Here is an 18231-nt window from a genome sequence, read left to right on the forward strand (position 1 = left end):
ATCTCCCTCCTTGAAAACTTATCAATATCACTAACTGCATCACTTAATCTACACTTTCTGGACATTCGTTCATTATTTTTACACTCGCGTTGTTTTGAAAATTTACATATCTAGGGTTGACTACTTTATCCTTTTCTTTAAAATGTCATGGACATGTGACATCGTGTTGTCGTAAGCCTCATATTTTTAATAAAATTTTGCAGCCTAATCCCCATTATCAACATCTCCTTAGTTGAAATCTTATCCGAATTCTCTTGATATTACCCCTTAGTCAGCTTCCATACCCTTGTTTTTTTTTTTAAATAGTGTCTTCGGTAAATGTATCATCTTCTAACTGTTTCTCATCATTCCAGATTAGTTCAGAATTGTAACTATACCCATCGTGGCTCTTGTAGTATGAATACACACTTTTTACTGGTCTCTCGCAAGCATAATCTTTTCCTTCTTATCGTTTATCTTATTCATCTTGGGGATGCTGTGACGATACACAGCACAAAATGTCTTTTTTGATGAATACTCTAATCACGGCTCAACATGGAACATACGGTGACAACTGTTGTTGCAAACTAATATGAAGCAAACTGACGTAAAAAACTTGTGAACACTGCCTAGGCGATGTATGGGTACGTGTGTTAAGCGGAAAACCATTGCTCATAGACTGTTACAATGCCCGTTACCTGATTTGAATTTGAATGCTTGTAAACCGATTTGGTCGTAATCAGAGTCAATCGTAAAGCAAAGTACAGCTTTAAAATAAGTTTTCTATAGGGTTGTAGTTGCCCGAGTGGTAACATCTCTGCCCCGTATTTGCCAGTCGGGGATTAGAGTCCCGCTCAGACTCATTAGTGTCTGCAACCTTACCATCCTGGTGAACTAAGGTTGGGGGGTTTGATTGAGACTATAAGTCTATCTGCTGATTCATCAGCAGCCATTGCCTGGCCTTCCTTGTTGATGGAAAGGAGGCTTGGGCGCTGATCATATAATATATGGTCAGTCTCCAGGAGTCTAGGGCATCGTCCTGCTTGCTTGGGCAATGTCACTGTCCCTTGCCTCTGCCATTCATGAGTGGCCTTTAATCCTTTAAAGTGGTTTAAAAACTGCAAAAGGTCAATGCCTATCCTTCGAATACCTCTGAAGTTGGCTGTAAAGTGTACATTTATACCTCTGAACACCTTGAACATGATTACTTGCTTGCTAGCAACCAATATGGCTTTTAGTTACATTTAAGAAGTCAGGGGTTCCTCATATATGTCATCCTATAGTAAATCATGTAATAGAATAATCTTTATAGCTTAAGGCCTATGGGAATATTTCAAATATTCTATAAAGACAATTATCTTCATTGGCAATGAAATAAATTAATAAATTGCTAATGATCATCAAGTACAGTAGTAAGCGTGCTTATGAACAAATCGCCTTCTTTGTTTGGTGTATTAGAACGTGTACAATCATAATGATACTGCATTACATTATCAACTGAAGTAACTATATCAATATAAAACCATACCGAACTGAACATTACTCAAGTTCAATTGAATACTCTACTTTGAATCTTATTCACACATTTTCAATGTTCTTTTTTAAATGGCTGATATTACTCCCAAATAAATGTAACAATTAATTTAACTTTTGTTCTATAGCAGTTAATTTAAGTTTTATCCAAAAACTAAATAAATTTTTGTTCAGTCATTTCTCTGAGTTTCATTCAACGACAGCTAATTCAATCTTATTCAGACCTAACAGCCTTGAAATGATTAGGAATGCAAATAATGTAGCATGATTCAGACTAATCCAGACAACACTGATTTGAACCTTTTCAAAAGTGATGAATTTTGGTCTTATCTAAAGAGCCCAACCCTGTCCAAACAAACTACAAAAGGTTCCAAATTCCTCAACAGGTAGCCTATAATCTATAATAGTTTTTAACCTAAACAACAGTTATTTACCGTCTATAGGCAGATGTAGTTTTAAAAGTCAGGCGAAGAATCCGAGGGTCCGACTACGTCAAATCAAACTCACGTCAAATATTGAACTCACATTACTGTACAACATGTAGGTAGATGAGTGCCGAGATAACTGATAACTCACAAGAAGAGTGTTTGGCTTTATATATCGGTTGAAGAAAATTTTAGAAGTGAAATTAATGTATATACAGACGCGAAAAGCACTTTGAGATATTTTTCCTTTTTAACAATTTGTATTTGTCGAGAAATTTTATGGATAAGACTCCTAATCCGAAGTGGATAAAATATATCCAGAAAAAATATATTATGCAGTCAATATAATTATATTAGATAATGCCAAAATTAATGATAATGCACTGTCAAAACATATCAGACCATCATGATAAGATATCACTAATATAAGATATCTCCACTCAGAGGTTGAGATAGCTGTCAGCCATAGGACTAAGAGAGTAGACGCTCTTTGGAACTTTAACCTTAAACTGCTGGCCAAAGTGTATCATATCTTAAAGATTGAATATTTTTTCTTTTTAACCTATCTTTGCGAGGCTCAATATCATCTTGTGACTTTGGCCCAAAACGTGAATCAATATGAAGCATAAAATTCTCAGAAAGTGAGCCTAGAATCATTTCCCAGATTCAATGAATAATTAAGAAAAGAACGTTAGTATGAGAATTATATGAACATTCAAAAGAGCTAAGTAAAGAGAGAGATAGAGAGAGAGAGAGAGAGGGAGAGAGAGAGAGAGAGAGAGAGAGAGAGAGAGAGAGAGAGAGAGAGAGAGAGAGAGAGAGAGAGAGAGAGAGAGAGAGAGAGCGCACTTTTGGTTTCATTTAAATTTTTCATGTCTTTGATATCTAGACTAATGAAGGAATGTAGCTATGATCAGTTAATAGCTATATTTCCGATAACTATATTTTACTTAATTCTACATACACACAACACCTATATCCCAAACATGAGATGGCTGGTACGTACAATCTAGAGACTTGTTACACTGACGTCCAGGGGGTCGTTTACTGCCTTCTTCTAACCCGTTCAATATGCTCCCATTCATTTATGAATTCCCACTCCCTCAAAGACAAGGTCAATTAAACAACCAGGGTTTCTATCATTACAATGCTTTTATTTATTGTTCTTCATAGGCCATAAAAGACTGGAAAGGCAAACAAATAAAACAGGAATACCTGGTTGAAAAATCATATATTGGTAAACCTCCTATAAGGAGCTAATTTGTAAAGTTTTACCTTAACGTAGGTTAGGCTACCAAAAATATGCATCAGGAGTAGGCTATAGACCTATGAGCACAAGAATATGTATATACAGTACATGTATGATATAAATAAATGCACATGAAATTAACAAAATGACTTTCAGGCCAGGTGCCAAAATTAGGTTAACTCAAAATACTCAATACCAGTTTTTACTTATTCTTATCATGATCTAATTGTATGCAATATTGTACTAACCTATTGGTCTTTTCTTAAATAAGCGCACATGAAGAGTTAAGCAGCGTTATTACAACCTTAAAAAAGAAGAGAACCACTTATATCCACTCTTATATCCTTTTCTCTTGTCTCCTAATTTTGGCCATCATAATAAATATTGTGTGTTATCTTCTTTCTACAGGTCACATACAGCAATTATATACTTTTCCCTTTCCTACCAACGGTTAGCGGAATAGTAGGAAGAGTTCTGTTCGCTACCTTGTCCTGTGTAACGGCACCTCTATTTTCGAGTCTGCCAATAGGACTTACCATGAAGCAGCTCTTGTTGATGCTACCTCTACAAAAGTATTATGTAGGAATAAAATAGGATGGCCTCATCCTAGACTAGTCCTTTGTGATTGGTGGAGGATTCTTGCCTTGTGACAGGTTGCTGTCACCTGGCATTGTGATTGGCCATCGCTTTGCATAACGAATGACCATCACCTTGCATTGGCTGCCATCTTGGTGCATCATGATACTGATCTTGTCGTTCACAGTTTTCTCCACCCTTTGACTTCATAGAATCCTTATGTTCGAATGTGTATGGGATACAAGGACCACGAGGCGTAGGGGAAGCGCAGACCTCCTCGCCAATGATGGAAAATATAGTGGCGAGTGTGGCCACTAACGCAAGGCCTTCATTGACTGTACTGGCGATTCCGGAGGCAAACAACCTAAAAACGTAACGATCGACCCTTCATCAGTTTCGAAAACCTTATCGTAAGAGGCCAAGTCGTGAAGAGGTGAAGGTGATGGCATAACAAGATGCTTCTCAGATGGTGAACTGTGAGTTGTCTCAGCCAGCAAGTGGCGAGAATCAATCAGAGCATGCTCAACAACTGGGGATAAGGATGCCGTAAGAAGATCAACCTCAAGCGTAAGACCTTCTGCTTAGCTAAAAAAGGCAGATGAATCCACATAGGCAGGAAAATCCTGGTAATACAACTGGTTGCCATACTTCATTGTTTCATCCTGTGAAAGACTCAAGAATGAAGGACCATGAAGGAAAATTTTCGATTTCGGAAAAGGAGATTTAGACAGCTTACTCACTTTCAAACCAGATGCAGTCAAAGGAGAATGTTCCTGTCTAAATTTCTTTTTCTTTTCTCTAAATTGAAATTTCTCCCATTGGGAGGATGACCACTCCTGACAGACAACACAAGGTGACTCGAATGTACAGCGATATCCTCTACACATCTGACACAAAGAATGAGGATTGACGTATAAATAGCTAATATAAGTTTCATAATGACGGTCATCAAAAGTTGGACAAGTCCTCATCACACTAACTTGCTTCATACTCATACTTTACTGGAATGATAGAAAACATCTAAACTCCAAGGGCCATATGTACAACATACATCCAAAGAGGATATCAGAGGAGTTATAATGGCATAACCAGTCCAAGCCACAGCCTATCTGCCAGACGCTCTGGAGGAGAGAGGCTGTCATATTGAATGCCAGATCCTCGATAATTCTTCATTGGCTATGTCCATCTCCCACCAGAGTTAACCCATTTTAAATGATGAACGATTGTTTCGTGTAGGAAAAACATCTATGATGATACTAATTCAGCTTTCTTTTTTAATAACCTTTTGTCCAAAAAACTGCGCCCAGAGTTTTCTTGATGATGCACTTGACAATAATCAGAATCAAAATGACAGAGAGGAAGAACACTGCCAAAACATCCAACAGCAGTAGCTGCACCCAAGACAGACTTGCTGCAGGTGACCTCAACTTAGGGGCTCCTCCGTGACGTATGACGTACTCGGTCCAGAACACTGCTCGGTCTACCGGAGTACTTAATTGGTCCCGGTATAACTTTGATGTCTGCTCTACATTTTCTTTATATCTTCAAAAAAGCAAAAACAAAAGTTACAAAACTGATACTTTACTTCTAAAAAATGCTAACTCTACTTAGACTTCTTAAAAATCCGCTATATTTTACAACCTTGATTTTGAAAGTTTGACAAAAATTAGACGATTGCAAAAAAGTATCAATACCGAAATATTTGTACAGATAATCTAATCTCTAAAAAAAAGCCAATGCTTAGTGATTCCAACTGGTAATATTTGTCTATAATTACTTTTTTATACTTATTTTTTTGAGCAGAATGAAATTTCATGAAAATTGGTTTGGTGGTTATTGTACGTAATAGATTTACTTGTCAATGTTCATAATAGATTATTGGTATCGTAGTAAGTACTTTGCATTTTTAAAACAATTGATGGTAACAGTCAACTAAGAGATAAGCAGAGTAATGATTTAGTACTTGAATAAGAAGTATCATACAATGACCAAGATATGATAGATGAAAGAAAGGAACTCACACTGGATTGCTCATAACCTCCTTTAGAGAACGCATGATTAGATCGACAGATAAATCCACATAATTAAGAGAGAGACCCCATTTATTAGTGACAGCTCTAGCACCATTTGCAGGTTGGTCCCAAAAAATGGGCAGTACAAGCACAGGAGTACTATGGTACAAGGCTTCTTGTAGACTGAGAAGGCCTCCATGAGTTATGAATACTTTAACATTTGGGTGGCCTGAAAAGACAGGAATGAGAGCTACATATGCAGTTTTTCAAGTAATATCAGCAAAAAAGGTCCTTTTTTGGGCTCGAGCCATGTCGTCCTGATGGAAGTTCCTAAAGGGTAGCTTCCTTGGGTATATATAACTACGGTGATATTCCCAGAGAATTTACCTTAAGGTACCCAGAATTCTAACTCCTGGAGCGAATATCCCTAATAAAAGAACCAGGGATATCGCGAAATATCAGAGGACGTATTCTTGACACGCCACATAGCAATCTGCACCCCGAACAGAGTTAACACTTCGAAGGGGTCAATTGGCAAGAAAACGAAAAACGAGAAAGAAAGGAGAGCCGCTCGCAAGGTACCTCTCCTCTCCCGTTTCGTAAGCGTGCATTGCGCCGCTCACGGCGCCATCTGTATTCCTTTTTGCGTACCTCAACAACTCGGTGTTTTTCCCTGTGTTATCTCGCAATTCTTGGATTATTTCAACATTACAGTATAATGCTTTCTCCAACTTCTTCTGCTTCTGATAAGTTGAGTATTATCTCTTTTATGTATAAATGTAAGCTCTTGGTGATTTTAAAATAATTTGATAGTGATATCTTTGTTACAAGAGCTGTTGCCTACCGGAGGCGTCCTGGACGCTGTCGCTCGCTATGCATGAGTTATTTAGTTAGCCAGAGCGACGTTCCCGGCTGTTTCGCTTTAATAATTTTAGCTATTCAGCGTTACATAGGATTTCTTTATATGATGCTTTCAGTATTTTCGTTTTGGCGAATGATTTGCCGATTCTGGCCTACGCTAGACCTTGTAGCCTAGTCGTTTGGCCCTAGTACTTTCCTGCATGATATTCAGATTTCCGAGTGTTTTAAAATTTTATTGAAGCTTTAGGCAGTTTTATACATTTAAGAATATGTTGATTTTCTTCCAAGATAGTATACGAGTGAGTTTCGGTGATTTAGGTAATCGATTCTCTTCGCGCCTAGGCTAGTTGTCTATGGGGCCATAGTATACTTTCTCACACTCCCTGGTTGCTCTCTTCTCTTCGGAGAATGTGTGCAATCCCTTTCCCTCTGCTTAAGTCTTGGGCTTAACCCTAATGGTTTATCTGAATTGACTTTAGATACAACTATATTAGGGTGTTTCTGTTCTTTCCTGTTTCCAGTAAGTCTGGCTTCAGGAAGGGGCAGGACATCAGAGTTCTTAGTCTGAGTCTGTTTCTGTCTAGCATTGTGGTTGAGATTCCCTTGTTAGGCTGACAGCAGACATAGGAGGCTTAGCCTCCTTAGTTCACTTTCAAAGGTTTCTGTACGAGATGATTACAGTACTTCTTTTTGTGATCTAGCAGACTAGTCCAGTGTTGTTGTTCTCGATGTGGAGGATGAGATCCTCCTTTTCTGTGAATAACAACGCCTTCCTTGCTTTGGTTCCGAGGGAGTTGGCAAGTACTGCTGGCCTCCCTCCTCGGATCTCCCCTAGGCTAAGATGGGTTTTCTTGGCTGCGGGTGATTCATTATTAGAGCAAGGTTAGCAGGACCCTCTTTCCCCCTTTCCCCCTCTTTCCTTAGTGATGGTCTAGCCATTGCATCCCTGTCCGTCATTCTACATCTGTACCTAGCATAGGTTAGGATGTAGAGTTGACTTAGTCCTTTGCCGGCCGGCAGTGCGTGCCGGCCGGCAAGGGTCTTCTGCTTTGAGTGCTGCCCGGACCTCCGTTGGTCTCTCATCCATGTTTGTCTGTAGAGCCAGATGGCATTGGTCAGGAAGCCTGAAGTTAAATTCTCCCCTTCCTTATGTGCACTCTTTCGGGTTGCTGGGCTATGAGGCAGTACAGTCTCTTATCCCGGCATCTATTCTGTTTTTCTTCTAGTGTTTGTACCCTAGCCCGGCTACCGGCCTAAGTGGCCGGCAGCCGGGCAGCTGGAAGTTCTCTGGTTCTTTTGCTGCCGGCCGGCATTGGTTGTATACCTTTGCCGGCCGGCTATAATATCACACCATAGTTCTGCCGGCCACTAATCGTAGTGGCCGGCAGCTGGGTGCTATCGTTGTTTAGTTGCCGGCCGACAATAGAAACACACCGAGGTTCTGCCGGCCGCTACGTTTGGCGGCCGGCAGCCGGGTGCTATCTTGTGTAGTTGCCGGCCGGCACACGCATTTGAACCAGCGTTCTTCCGCCTTATAGTCTATAAGTAGTATACTTTGGAACTAGTTAAGGTGTGTGCCGGCCGGCACATTACCTTCTATACTGTAGCCAGTATTTTTCAGTATAGTATATACTGTAGGGAGAACACTATAGTATAGTATATGTTACAACACTAAGTTTTTCTAACACTCTTGTGTTGTCTTGCACAGCCCTTTGGTGTAACCATACAGATATAGAAAGTGAGTTCTTTCTTATCTACTATCCAGTATTTTAAAATCACTTATTTGAGTGTGAGCTACACCTGTTTTCCTCTGGAAATTATTTCTTGGTCCCTCTAGAATAGAATAACCATGCAATTTTATTATCTGGAAGGTTGCAGCAATTGACTGTGCGGGAAATACAAGTGTGTGTCTTTCCTTTCTAGTTTAGTTATTCTAAGCTATGTATATCCAGTGATACGTAGTTCACTTGATACTCATGGAATTTTCTTCTCTTTACAGAAGGACCATCCGAAGTGTGGGAGCGGTTTCTGCAACGTCCGCAGCAAGAACTTCAGCGGACATGACTTGTGTAGGAGGCACGCAGCATGCGGAGTCTCCAAAGGTGATCTCTCGTATTGGGACCCGCAGGTATGTACCGTATGCACAAACCTGATTACTGAGGCTTTTGATTCCCCTAAGACGGCGGAGTCAAGGGACGCAGCAAGGGAGAAGCTTCGTACCTGGGTAAGGGGCTTTCAGAAGAACACTTCTTGGCCCTATCTTCCAAGTGAGAAGATGAGGGCTTACCTTTTCCCCAAGGCGTCAGCAGAGGCAGTGATTCCCCAGCCTCAAGCGGAGATACTGTTGGTTCAGATCCCGGTGGATGCTGAAGTCGCGGACGCCCTGCAGGACATCCAATTGGACGATAGGATGTCGGAGGTGTCCGAGTGTTTGGAAAAAGACCTTCTGGCAGAAGACCAGATAGAGGAGCAGGCTCCAGACAATGAGGAGGAAGAATTCGACGAGGTGTCGGCTACTCCGGTTTAGGCCCCTGAACCTATTCCCTCAACATCATCCTCTCTCCCAGAGGAGCTGGGAAAGACCCTTTCTTCCATCGTTGGAATGATCCAACAGATGCAGAAGGAAAATAATGAGAAGGCTGCTGCAATGAAGTTGGAGATGCGGAGACTTGCAGCATCACGTGGGCCCCAGAAGAAGCTCAGCGTGAAAGACCTTCCCTTGTGCTCAGATGCCAACCCTTGGAGGTATGCCGAGCATATGCCTATGACGACGGGAAAGATCGTCATTTCGGAGAAGTTGGGCTCAGTCCCCCTTGAGGAGGTGGAATTCTGGCCCAGCAAGGAGTCGTATCTGGACCGTTATGTCCGTCTAAGGAAGGAACCAGCCTCAAAGGAAGAAACGGAGCCGAAGGAGGTCATAGTTTTTGACCATGCTAAGGCTCAGGCTTTGTTGTCAAGCTCGATGAAAGAGAGGGACTTCATAAACTCAAAGGTACCTGCTTTGAGTAAGAAGCACCCTTCCTTTGTGTCCTCTCCTTCTAGAGCCTTCCCCTTTATGCAGAAAGGGTTTACAGCTGTGCTGAAAGTGATCGAGGCAGGTAAGCCATGCCCCTCTTTGGAGGAGTGTAAACCTCTGTCTTTGGCCCTACCCATGGACCACAAAGACTGGAAGGACGTCCATCTTACCTTCTCAGTCGGGAAGTTGGAGGCCGATATTGCCGGACGTCAGTTCGGTGAGAACCTCCCGAAGCAGTCTGACTTTCTTTTGCGCAGGGAGCTTGAGACAAAAGAAAGACTTGCTGCCTCAATGTCTCATCAAACGACTCTGGAGACAATGGCAAGTGACCCCAAGGTCCATGAAATGTTTATGGTAGTGGCTAAGACACACCTAGCCACTGTGACGAAGGACCTTTATAGTTTCGTAAAAGCTAGGAGGGCTTGTAGGGAGTTCGTGTTCGCCTCGGCTGCGGTGAGGCACGAGCCAAGGAAACTAATCTCCCCCAGCATTTGGGGCAAAGACCTCTTCCCTAGTGAAGCAGTCAAGGAGGTTGTAGATAAGGCTGCCACGGAGAATAGAAACCTTCTCCAGAAGTGGGGCCTATCTCTCAAGAGAAAGTCTTCCCCGGATGAGGGTCCCCAACCAAAGAGGAAAACTAAGACGACTAGGCTACCCTCTCGGCCAGCCAAACCATTCAGACAGCAGCAGCAACAACTTCCTTTGCCTACAGTGCCCCAGATGGTGGCACAAACCCCGACCACGTACCAGTGGGTACCCCAAGCCGTGACTACGCAGTCTCCGGCATTTAACCCAGCGTTCGAAGGGCAGTCAACTACTTTTCGAGCAAAGCCTAGAGGAGAAGCCAGAGGTTCGTCTAGACGCCCCTCACGAGAGAGGGGATTCAGGGGTGGTCGCGGTCAAGGAGGCAAGACCTCAGGGCAACAGCAGCCAAAGTGAAATGATACCAGTAGGAGGGAGACTTCAGATTTTTCAGGATCGTTGGACCTTCGATCCCTGGGCCCACAGCCTACTCAAGAATGGACTGGGTTGGAGCTGGTACAGCACTCCACCCCCGAGCCCACGATTTTTCCAACACTCCACCCCCGTTCTGGAGGAGTACATTCAAGAATTCTTGGAGAAAAGGGTAATCTGAAGGGTAAAGTCCATCAAATTCCAAGGGAGGCTGTTTTGTGTTCCCAAGAAGGACTCAGAAAAACTCAGTCATTCTGGACTTGTCGCCACTCAAGTTCATAGTGAACTGCAAGTTCAAGATGCTAACACTGCAACACATAAGGACCTTACTGCCCAAGAGGGCATATACCGTCTCCATAGATTTGTCAGACGCCTATTGGCACGTTCCAATCAATCGCCAACTCTCCCCCTACCTAGGGTTCAAGCTACATCGAAGACTCTACGCCTTCAGAGCCATGCCATTCGGGCTGAACAAAGCCCCAAGGATCTTCACGAAGCTTGCGAGCGCAGCTCTCAAACAATTACGCCTAAAGGGAATCCAGGTGGTAGCCTACCTGGACGACTGGCTGGTGTGGGCAGCATCCAAGACAGAATGTTTGCAAGCTTCCCTACAGGTGATCCAATTCCTAGAGCATCTAGGCTTCAAGATCAACAGAAAAAAGTCTCGGCTTTCTCCATCTCAAAAGTTCCAGTGGTTGGGAATCCACTGGGACCTAGTGTCACACCAACTCTCCATCCCGGTGAAGAAGAGGAAGGAGATAGCTGGTTCTGTCAAGAGACTTCTGGATTCCGAAAGAATATCAAGACGCGAACAGGAGAGAGTGCTGGGTTCTCTCCAGTTTGCCTCAGTAACAGACCCTGTGCTAAGAGCACAGCTAAAGGATGCAACCGGAGTTTGGAGAAGTTATGCATCAAACGCGCGAAGAGATCTGATAAGACCAGTACCGCTTCGTCTACGTACGCTTCTCAGGCCTTGGTCCCGAGTTGGGACAACTAAAGAAGTCGGTGCTTTTCCAGCCACCTCCCCCCTCGTTGACTATTCATACAGACGCCTCGAAGGAAGGGTGGGGAGGTCATTCTTATCGGAAGAAGGCCCAAGGAACTTGGTCCAATCTATTCAAGAGATTTCACATAAACTTTCTGGAAGCTATGGCAGTACTCCTTACCTTGAAGAAAGTCTCCCCTCGCCGCTCGATCCACATAAGGTTGGTACTGGACAGCGAGGTGATTGCGAGATGCTTGAATCGACAAGGATCGAGGTCACCACCACTCAACCAGGTAATGTTGGCCATCTTTCGACTGGAGGAAAAGAAGAAGTGGTACCTGTCGGCAGTTCACCTTCAAGGAGTCCGCAACGTGACAGCGGACGCTCTATCCAGGTTCACACCGATAGAGTCGGAATGGTCCCTAGACGCAGGATCATTCTCCTTCATCTCGAGTCAAGTCCCAGAACTGCAGATAGACCTCTTTGCGACGAAAGACAACAAGAAGTTACCCCTTTGTGTCTCCCCGTACGAGGATCCCTTGGCGGAAGCAGTGGACGCGATGTCCCTCGACTGCAACAGATGGTCCAGGATTTACCAGTTCCCTCCTCACAACCTTCTATTGAGGGTCCTCAACAAACTGAGATCTTTCAAGGGAGTAGTGGCAATAGTGGCTCACAAGTGGCCGAACAGCGTGTGGTTCCCTCTGGCATTGGAACTACGGCTGAAGTGTCTACCGTTACCAGATCCAGTTCTGACCCAGCGAGTTCAGAAGTCGACTGTCTGCGCTTCATCACAGAAAACCCGGAACCTGCAGCTCATGATTTTCTCTCCCTAGCGGTGAGAAAACGTTTCGGGATTTCGAAAGACAGTATAGACTTCCTAGAGGAATATAAGTGCAAATCCACTAGAAGGCAATATGAGTCATCATGGAGAAAATGGGTGGCCTTTGTCAAGGCGAAGAATCCACAGAAGATCTCGATGGACTTCTGCTTATCTTTCTTCATCCACCTCCATGGTCAAGGGTTAGCAGCCAACACAATATCAACGTGTAAATCTGCTTTGACAAGACCCATTTTATATGCCTTCCAGGTCGACCTCTCTAACGATATTTTTAGTAAAATTCCGAAAGCCTGTGCTAGGCTCAGACCATCAGCACCTCCAAAGCCCATTTCATGGTCTCTGGATAAAGTTCTTCATTTCGCTTCGCTGTTGAACAATGAGGAGTGTGCTTTAAAGGATTTGACCCAAAAAGTTATTTTCCTGTTTGCACTCGCTTCGGGGGCCAGGGTTAGTGAAATTGTAGCCCTCTCGAGAGAGGAAGGTCGTGTTCAGTTCTTGGATGGGGGAAAACTGAACCTGTTTCCGAATCCTACGTTTCTCGCCAAGAACAAGTTACCCACCAACAGGTGGGGTCCCTGGAGAATCTGCCCTTTGAAAGAAGATGCATCTCTATGTCCAGTGGAATGCCTAAAGGTCTATCTTCGTAGAACTTCAGACTTCAGGGGTGGTCAACTATTCAGGGGAGAAACATCAGGCTCAAATTTATCGCTGAAACAACTTGAGGCGAAAATCACCTATTTTATTCGCAGAGCGGATCCAGACAGTACACCCGCAGGTCACAATCCGAGGAAAGTTGCCTCATCCTTAAACTTCTTCAATAGTATGGATTTCGAACATCTTCGCTCATACACTGGCTGGAAGTCTTCCAGAGTTTTCTTTCGTCACTATGCGAAGCAAGTGGAGCAACTGAAGAGGTCTGTGGTAGCAGTGGGTAGTGTCGTTAAACCTGCTGTTTAACTCTGCGAGGAACAGTGAATTTAATTGGGACGATTAATTCCGGGGTGGGTGTGTAGTTACGAACTGTTCTACAAACTAAGTGTTAGGGCACTAGGGTGCCCACATTGACTGTTCCATATTCAAAGGTGAACCTAGCATAAGGGCAGACATGTGTGTCAAGCGTTTCCAACGCTAATGTAACTGATTAGTAATACAGACTTTTATGATTTTGATACCTCAGTATGTTAAAAGTGGCGCTAATGTTTTCTTTCAGATAAACAAGTTTTCTGTTTATTATCATGCTTATGCTTATTTATTGGTTATCCTCCTCTTATATATGTATAATTGTTGTTTAACCTGTTTTATTTTATTAATTGTCAATAAATTAGTTCTTGTGAACCTTGCGTCTCCTTCGCCTGTGTCATTTTACTTGAAATGATTTAGCATTACGTTTACTATGTATATTTATCTTGGATAATTCTAATAGATTGTTCCTTTATGCAAGCATCTTTCATTGGTTTATGCTTTCCCCTAGCGGGAGGACTCCATGCCCTAAGGGTACGGTGGCAGATGTGCAAGTTTTCCTCCTACCCGGATATAAACCTTTGTCCAATCCAGTAATCGAACGGGGAACTGGTCGATATTTCATATTGACTCAGTGGTTCTTTTACAAACTATGCTTTACATGATATAGAGTGAGACCACTATATTGGCTTGTCTGTTATTCATACATAGGTATATGTACTCTTCGAGACTTTTCCAGAGTCTAGTATGACTCTTCCCTGTAGGGGGCAGGAAGCACTAACATCGTCTATGGTTAGATGAAAAGACGTTTGACGGTAACATCTTAGGTCTCTAGGTCTAGTTGGCCGGGAAATACCTTCTGAGAGTACGGCACATTTTGAAAATCCACAGATACAGTAATGCTCTGGTATACTTCCATCAGGACGACATGGCTTGAGCTCAAAAAACGGATTTTGAGCGAAGCGAAAAATCTATTTTTGGACGAGATGGCCATGTCGTCCTGATGGACCCGCCCTTCCTTTTTCCTCTAAAAAAGGGCTGTAGGACCCCTCCCTACATACAGTATCTGTAGCAACTCGTGTATCGCTACAAGGAATACAGATGGCGCCGTGCGCGGCGCAATGCACGCTTACGAAACGGGAGAGGAGAGGTACCTTGCAAGCGGCTCTCCTTTCTTTCTCGTTTTTCATTTTCTTGCCAATTGACCCCTTCGAAGCGTTAACTCTGTTCGGGGTGCAAATTGCTATGTGGCGTGTCAAGAACACGTCCGCTGATATTTCGCGATATCCCTAGTTCTTTTATTAGGGATATTCGCTCCAGGAGTTAGAATTCTGGGTACCTTAGGGTAAATTCTCTGGGAATATCACCGTAGTTATATATACCCAAGGAAGCTACCCTTTAGGAACTTCCATCAGGACGACATGGCCATCTCATCCAAAAATAGATTTTTTGCTTCGCTCAAAATCCGTTAATTCTAGTCTAAACTTTGAACTCTGATTTATGATAAAGTAGAGGTTTCCAGTCAAAAGAGTGAACCCTTGTCTTATAAAAATGGTTGAATACTTGCTGAGAATATCTTGTTGCGGGAGCCAGTTGTTGATCATGACATTTTCAGGAATTCCTTCGAAGTCTGTTTCGTATTTCCAAATAATTCTTTGATCTAATTTCGAAAAGGCTTCAATGAACATATTTCTGTACAAGATGGGCAAACTTTCCCCTTTTGTAACCGAGCCAAGACTAAAGTATATTACACCTGATGATCCTGCCCCTTCAATCCATGCCTTTAGGTCCTGAATAAAAAAAATTATTTAAAACTTTATCATTCATATATAAAGATATTATACCAAAATGTCCTTAAATCTCAAAAATATCTGAGTATTCCAATTATCAAAATTTACTATAGAATGTGAGTTCATGGCCTCTTTAAGCAAAGAGACATCATACATGATGGCAGTGTCTTACTTCTGGTAAAGGTTTGGCAGGTCGACAGTGCATACCACCTACTTCCACTTGGGAAGGTAAAAGAGGTACAGTCAAGCCAGTGGAGAAATGAGAGTTGAGTAAGGCGAGAGATTGGTTCTTTTCTATGTCCAGGAGAGGAGGAAGGTCTGGGAAGTGTATGTCGATCTATATATAGAAAGTAGAACCGAGCAGTCAGATGGAGTTATTTATTACATGCAGAATGCATGTAATTGATAATTTCTAATGAATGTTTGTATAATTACACTAAAATTTTCTGGACTAGAATGGCATAAAGAATTAATTCACATAGGATTATAGAGACAATGAACCTGTACATGACATACTTTTGTTTAAAATAAGAGTCTCACCTCTTTTTGAACGGCAGGTATAACCTCCCAGTTCCTCCAGTAAAAAGGCAATATTATGCTGGCAATAGCATTAGAGAGCCGTCCAAATACATGTTCACAATTAGGAGCAAAAAGGAAAGAGGGCATGTAGGCTGGGCTAAGTGGGTTTCCCAGGACAGCGCTTTGCCTTGAATCCATACCCGGGGTTGCAATGGTAATGAATGGCATCTCGTGTGCAAAGGGGTAAGTGAACTAAAAATAAAGATGAAATTAGAATAATTGTATAGCTTAATGGTGACCAACACTCCCTAAAAAGAAAGCCCTTAGTATGTAGATGAATTTTTAGACTATGAATATATGAATCAATTCTAATTAAGACTAAGGACAATAGGGCACAAGTTTACCATAAGTAACCATTTAGCAGTAATACAATAAAAAATATAAAATTATTTCTTAATGAGATTCAACCTCTTTTTTATCATATTCTTATTGTTCTAATATTATTTATCCTTAGTGATTTATTTGAGTTACCCCTTTCCTACTGGTTTCCAATTCTATCTATCGACCGATGCTTGTGACTTCACATAGATAAGATTTCCATGGTTCTACCATTGATATCTGTATAGAATGTTAGATTGTTCCTATTTCCTTAAGTATTGTATTCTAGAATGAATTACTTACTAATCTCGAATGTGAATTATATGTTAGAATTCATATATTCTACTCGCATCTTTCTGCTTAATTATAAGTGTAAATATTATTTTCTGTATGCATCAACCATTTCTCGTGATTTACTTCCATTTCAAACAATTATTGTATATGCTTAACAGTTAGGTTCAGTTTGCAGGTATATTCCCCTGGAGCTGCAAGATTACTCCTTGTATTCTTTATAGAAACCCTTCAAGACCTCTGCTTCTACAGAGATTAATCACGATTTCTGATCCACTGTGGAACCTCAAGTTGTGTAGGCATAGACGTCCAAAGCAGCGCTAACTACATCAATCTGAATGCGGACATGTGAGCAGTTGGCCCTTTTTAAAGGGCCCATTCATTATCATCCTATTATCATATAATGCCAATCTTTCAGGTCTAGAGTCATTAACCCCTATGGCCTGTCCTTGGTGACCAATAGCTTGTGCTTTCGTCGGACAGAGGAACACCTAGATTCAGTGGAGTAGCAGTTGTAGGGTTTCCCATTTCACATCTCCACCAAGGATTGAAACAAGGCACCAGGATGGAAATTCATAAACCGGAAATTCTGTCCTCTGGAATCAAAAGACTCAAGCAGCACCCAGGGCTGGAAGAGATTCGGATCACTGTAATCTTTTATTTTGGTAGTGCATGTTGTTGATCTTTTATATGGCTATGAACATTTGGAAGTGCGTGCGGAGGTTTTTTGTAACCTTCATGTCTATTGCGTTGTATTTAATTTTTTTTTCGTCAACTTTCATCTTTACGTTCATAGAATAGCCCGTGTTTTATTGTTTTTAAAGTTATTCCCATCATATTTCAATTCACATCTATTATACACAATGTTAATAAGAGTCTGAAATAGGATATAAAAATATTCCTATGACAAACTATTTTATCCATAAGATTTTTTAAGTAAGAGAAACTAAATCCTAGATAGGTCTTTATAAGCATTTTTTCAGTGCTGCAGAAAAGAGGGATCCTTGACCTAAGGCAAACACTCAGGTAAACTTTAGAATACCTTAATCAATACAGTACTGCTCCCTTCACAATCTTACATTATTGTCTTTATTCTAATTATTGTTCAGCAGTTGGGGCTTACTATCCCATGCTAGCTCTGGTCCTGAACACTGAGATGGTACTGATACAGGCAAAGCCAATAATGAGAAATCTCTAAACTTAAACCTACGGCGTCGGAGTAGTGGCACTCCAATCCCCCAGGTTAGGGTCTAGATATCTTATGGAGAGACCTTCATCATCATCAAGTACGGGGTGTTCGATGTCGAACGGCCGTGGCCCTCTGCACAAAACTTCTCCATTCATTCCGGTCTTGAGCCTTCTTTTCCAACTCCACCAACGTTAGTCCGCACATCTCCTTGATATTGTCACTCAATCTAGTTTTAGGCCTTCCTCTCGTTCTGGAATCTATTTCCCACAGAATTTGTTTACATCCCTAATAACACTTACATACCATCAAAACAGAAGTGTCTTGACAAGGTAATCCTCACCCTACCGAGATGTCACCATTCAAAAGACATCTAAGTGACAGATGTCTTGGATCAGACAATGGGAATTTGGTTAGTCTCTACACTTCCTCTGATTAGAATTTTGAGACTAGTCATTTCCCATTATGTGAATAATACTGAAAGCCAAATAATGACAGTGAATGGTGCAAGGTGCAAAGATAATTAAAAAAAAAAGACTGAACCAAAAACACAGGTAAAAGTCTCGCATTTGTTAATACAAATTTGGGACCAAGACGGAAAGGGCAATGGTGGTGGTTGTGGAGCAAGGTCTATGGAAAGTTAAATAAAAGAAGTTAAAAAAAAGTATTGGATTTT

General features: G+C 41.9%; 2 protein-coding genes across 3 annotated transcripts in view; both read right to left on the reverse strand.

The window, feature by feature from the left end:
- The window catches only part of LOC137629644 (UDP-glycosyltransferase UGT5-like), a 15786-nt gene extending 13720 nt beyond the window's left edge, over positions 1-2066 (reverse strand). For both annotated transcript variants that reach the window (XM_068361166.1, XM_068361164.1), the window contains exon 1: positions 2038-2066. In XM_068361166.1, coding sequence (XP_068217267.1) covers positions 2038-2052 — 15 coding nt within the window. In that variant the 5' untranslated portion in view covers positions 2053-2066. The remainder of the gene's footprint in view (positions 1-2037) is intronic.
- LOC137629307 (uncharacterized) overlaps positions 1-18231 on the reverse strand; it is a 211968-nt gene that overhangs the window by 190464 nt on the left and 3273 nt on the right. The gene's annotated exons all lie outside the window — the stretch shown is intronic.

Source organism: Palaemon carinicauda, chromosome 37, assembly GCF_036898095.1.
Source record: "Palaemon carinicauda isolate YSFRI2023 chromosome 37, ASM3689809v2, whole genome shotgun sequence".
In the NCBI taxonomy this organism is placed as follows: domain Eukaryota; kingdom Metazoa; phylum Arthropoda; class Malacostraca; order Decapoda; family Palaemonidae; genus Palaemon; species Palaemon carinicauda.